Source organism: Galeopterus variegatus, unplaced genomic scaffold, assembly GCF_000696425.1.
Source record: "Galeopterus variegatus unplaced genomic scaffold, G_variegatus-3.0.2 Scaffold2722, whole genome shotgun sequence".
NCBI classification, from domain to species: Eukaryota; Metazoa; Chordata; class Mammalia; order Dermoptera; family Cynocephalidae; genus Galeopterus; species Galeopterus variegatus.
Window position 1 is genome coordinate 20065 of NW_007728833.1, and position 3338 is coordinate 23402.

At 41.0% G+C, this 3338-nt stretch overlaps 1 protein-coding gene across 1 annotated transcript in view; it reads left to right on the forward strand.

The window, feature by feature from the left end:
- LOC103598729 (ATP-binding cassette sub-family A member 13-like) overlaps positions 1 to 3338 on the forward strand; it is a gene marked incomplete at its 3' end in the record, with an annotated part of 258136 nt that overhangs the window by 1909 nt on the left and 252889 nt on the right. Inside the window, exon 3 of the mRNA XM_008582776.1 lies at positions 1482 to 1811. Within this exon, the coding sequence (XP_008580998.1) occupies positions 1482 to 1811 (330 nt within the window). The remainder of the gene's footprint in view (positions 1 to 1481; positions 1812 to 3338) is intronic.

The following is a 3338-nucleotide window of genomic DNA, read 5'->3' on the forward strand; positions in this document are numbered from 1 at the left end:
GCTGTGAGAGTTTAGCAGATATTTCCTTTTGAGATGAAAGAAAACCAAATAGTCACATGAGTTTGAAAGAATAAAGACTATGTTGCTCATTCAGCAGTTTCCATAAAACCGAGAAAAATGTAACAGCAAAATTCCATCTTAATTTATGGTTGGAACTATTTATGTAAAGCCCGCTGTTTTTGTCCTGATATTGTTAAAACTTGTGACTGTCAGAACTGCTTTTAAGAATGAAAGTTTGTCCAGGTATCTGGTGAAGACCCAACTCCCCCTCTCCTCCTGCAGAAGAGTGGAGCCTGGAGACAATGGTGCACAGCAGTTACTTGTTGAATACAGTTATTAAAATGAAGACATAGTGTGATCAAGTAAAATGTACTTCTTATTCAATTTTACAAGCACTGCATAGAATTTCCATTATTGATTTGCATTTTATTTGTATATTTACAACCTATTTACTTGTGGATTTCTAGATTTCTTCCCCAACTCAATTTAGCCCCTGAGCACAGGGACTGGAGACTGAGTGGTAGACTTGCTGGATTCCTTATTACTAGGCTCTCCTACTACTGGGTTTCTTTGCTACTGGGCTCCCCACTGCTGGCTTCCCCTACTACTGTGTTCTCCCCTACTGGGCTCTCCGGTACTGGACTCTCCTACCTCTAGGCTCCCCATTACTGGGCTTCTTTGTTGCTGGGCTTCCCATTACTGGGCTTACCTACTATTAGGCTACCCACTACTAGGCTCCTCAACTGCTGGGCTCCCCACTACTAGGCTCCCCACTGCTGGGATCCCCTAGTACTGTACTCCTTACTACTGGGCTCCCCATTACTGGGCTCCTCTATTATAGCTGGCCAGGTGGCAACCCAGAGTGGATGCTTCAGAAACAATTCTTTTTGTTTCGTAAATAATCAGCCCCACATTCAAGAAATATCACCATGTTATATATGAGCAAATGGTAGGTTTAGTGGATGAATTAATTTTGTTCTTATTACTTCAGATAGGATTATTTTGCAAAATGCATTTTAAAGCCTATGCAATGACCCTTCAAACTGAAGAACTTAAGGACCAGTATTTCCCTCCTCCATTTTTTTCCCTTTCTTTATTAAACAAAACCAACATAAACAAAATGAAAAAAAAAATTAAAACAAAAACAACAAACCTGCAATAAACAAGGAAACACAAGAGATTACAGTTGACCAAGCCTGAGGTCCTACCCTTACCCACTGTGTTCTTATGAGTGAGATTGATTTAACATCTAGCTTCAGTTCCATCACCCCTAAATTGGTGAATGACTGCTGTGTAAGGTCCTCCTGAAAATCAAGTGCCAGGCTCCGGGAGGAAGTGTCCTTCCCAGTGACCCTCATAGGGCTGGATTTGCATACCACACTGGTTTATGTTCCCACTGAAGCACCTGCCCTTTCCCACCATGTCATCTGTTCTCAAGTACCTGCTGCTGTAGTAACTCTAGGTTTTTCCTCTTTTGACAGTACATGCGGATGATGGGGGTGTATCCAACCATTCATTTCCTGGCCTGGTTCTTGGAGAACATGGCCACGTTGACCCTAAGCAGTGCCGCCCTGGCCTTCATTCTGAAAACAAGCGGCATCTTCTTGCACAGCAACGCCTTCATCATCTTTTTCTTTCTCCTGGATTTTGGGGTGTCGGTTGTCATGCTGAGTTTCCTCTTGAGTGCATTCTTCAGCCAAGCCAATACAGCGGCCCTTTGTACCAGCCTGGTGTATATGATCAGCTTTCTGCCCTATATCGTTCTGTTGGTGCTGCATAACCAATTAAGTTTTGTCATTCAGACATTTCTGGTAAGTGAGTTGTTTTGTAAAAATGCAAAATAAAACAAAGCTGCTATCCACCCAACAATGCAAAACCATCACCTTCAACTCTTCAGTTTATCATGTTCAGATCTACATAGACTTTCTGATACCAACTTTCTTTCTTCTACCCAGAGACGCAGACCTTGCAGTGGTCGTTCACTGGGATTGCAGTGGCTTTGCTGGGTGGCAGCCCATTAAGAATTGACATTTTCATATAATGGGAACTCTTGGCAGATTGAGAAATTAATGGCATCCTTAAGGAAGCATATAACCTTAGTTTCTTTTTGTTTTATGCATGGAAAGAAATACAGTTGTGAAGCTATTTTAGAAGTAAAAAATAAGCATTTTTCTTGAAGCATAGTGAATTACATCACGTTAAGTGAAAAGATCTTTCCATCAGCAATGTCAGAGTCACTCATCCATTTAGAATGTACCTCCTGAAAAAGTATGAGAATACTTTCAGGTCTGTAATATAAAATATGTAGACGATAGAAATGAATTCATTCTCTTAATGACTCTTGCCTGGCAAGTGCAGTGCCTGACACGTAGTAGAAGCTCAGTTGGTGGGGAAGAAATGAGCACATCACTATCACATCGGTCTCTTTCACAGAGCCAGCATTACAGCCGTAATTATGTGCATTATGCTCAAGGCTTTACTTTCTCCAGCTGATCAGGTGACTTCCTCAAGTTGCAGTCTGTTGAGAGGTATGGCTGGGGTCACTAACAGGGACTTCGGGGTGATTTCAAGGAGAATTAGAATCACAGGGCTGCAATGGGGTATTTAAAGCCCTTTAAAAGTCCTTTCATCCAGCACAGAACCCATGACAGCCCCAGCGTATCAGCCACTCACAGGGAATGGTCATCTCTGCTCATTTAGATCCTTTGAGAAAAGTATTTCTGTGAAAGTCACATTATTTACCTCGAACATCAGTAAACCATGCAATGCTCTCTGGTTCCTGCCAGCCACATACAGACAACATAGGTGTGTGCATAATGACAAGTGGTTATATTCAATTGGTATTTTGCCCATTGGTGTTCATTTTTTTTGATTAGCTATGTCATACCTGTAATAACTCTTAACCGACAATTTTGTGTTCGTGTTAGTTATGTGTTTTCAGAATACTTAACACAAGTGGGACCATTTAGTTTCCTTCCCTCACATATTCTCCTCATGCATGGAAAGAAATACAGTTGTGAAGCTATTTTAGAAGTAAAAAATAAGCATTTTTCTTGAAGCATAGTGAATTACATCACGTTAAGTGAAAAGATCTTTCCATCAGCAATGTCAGAGTCACTCATCCATTTAGAATGTACCTCCTGAAAAAGTATGAGAATACTTTCAGGTCTGTAATATAAAATATGTAGACGATAGAAATGAATTCATTCTCTTAATGACTCTTGCCTGGCAAGTACAGTGCCTGACACGTAGTAGAAGCTCAGTTGGTAGGGAAGAGATGAGCACATCACTATCACATCGGTCTCTTTCACAGAGCCAGCATTACAGCCGTAATTATG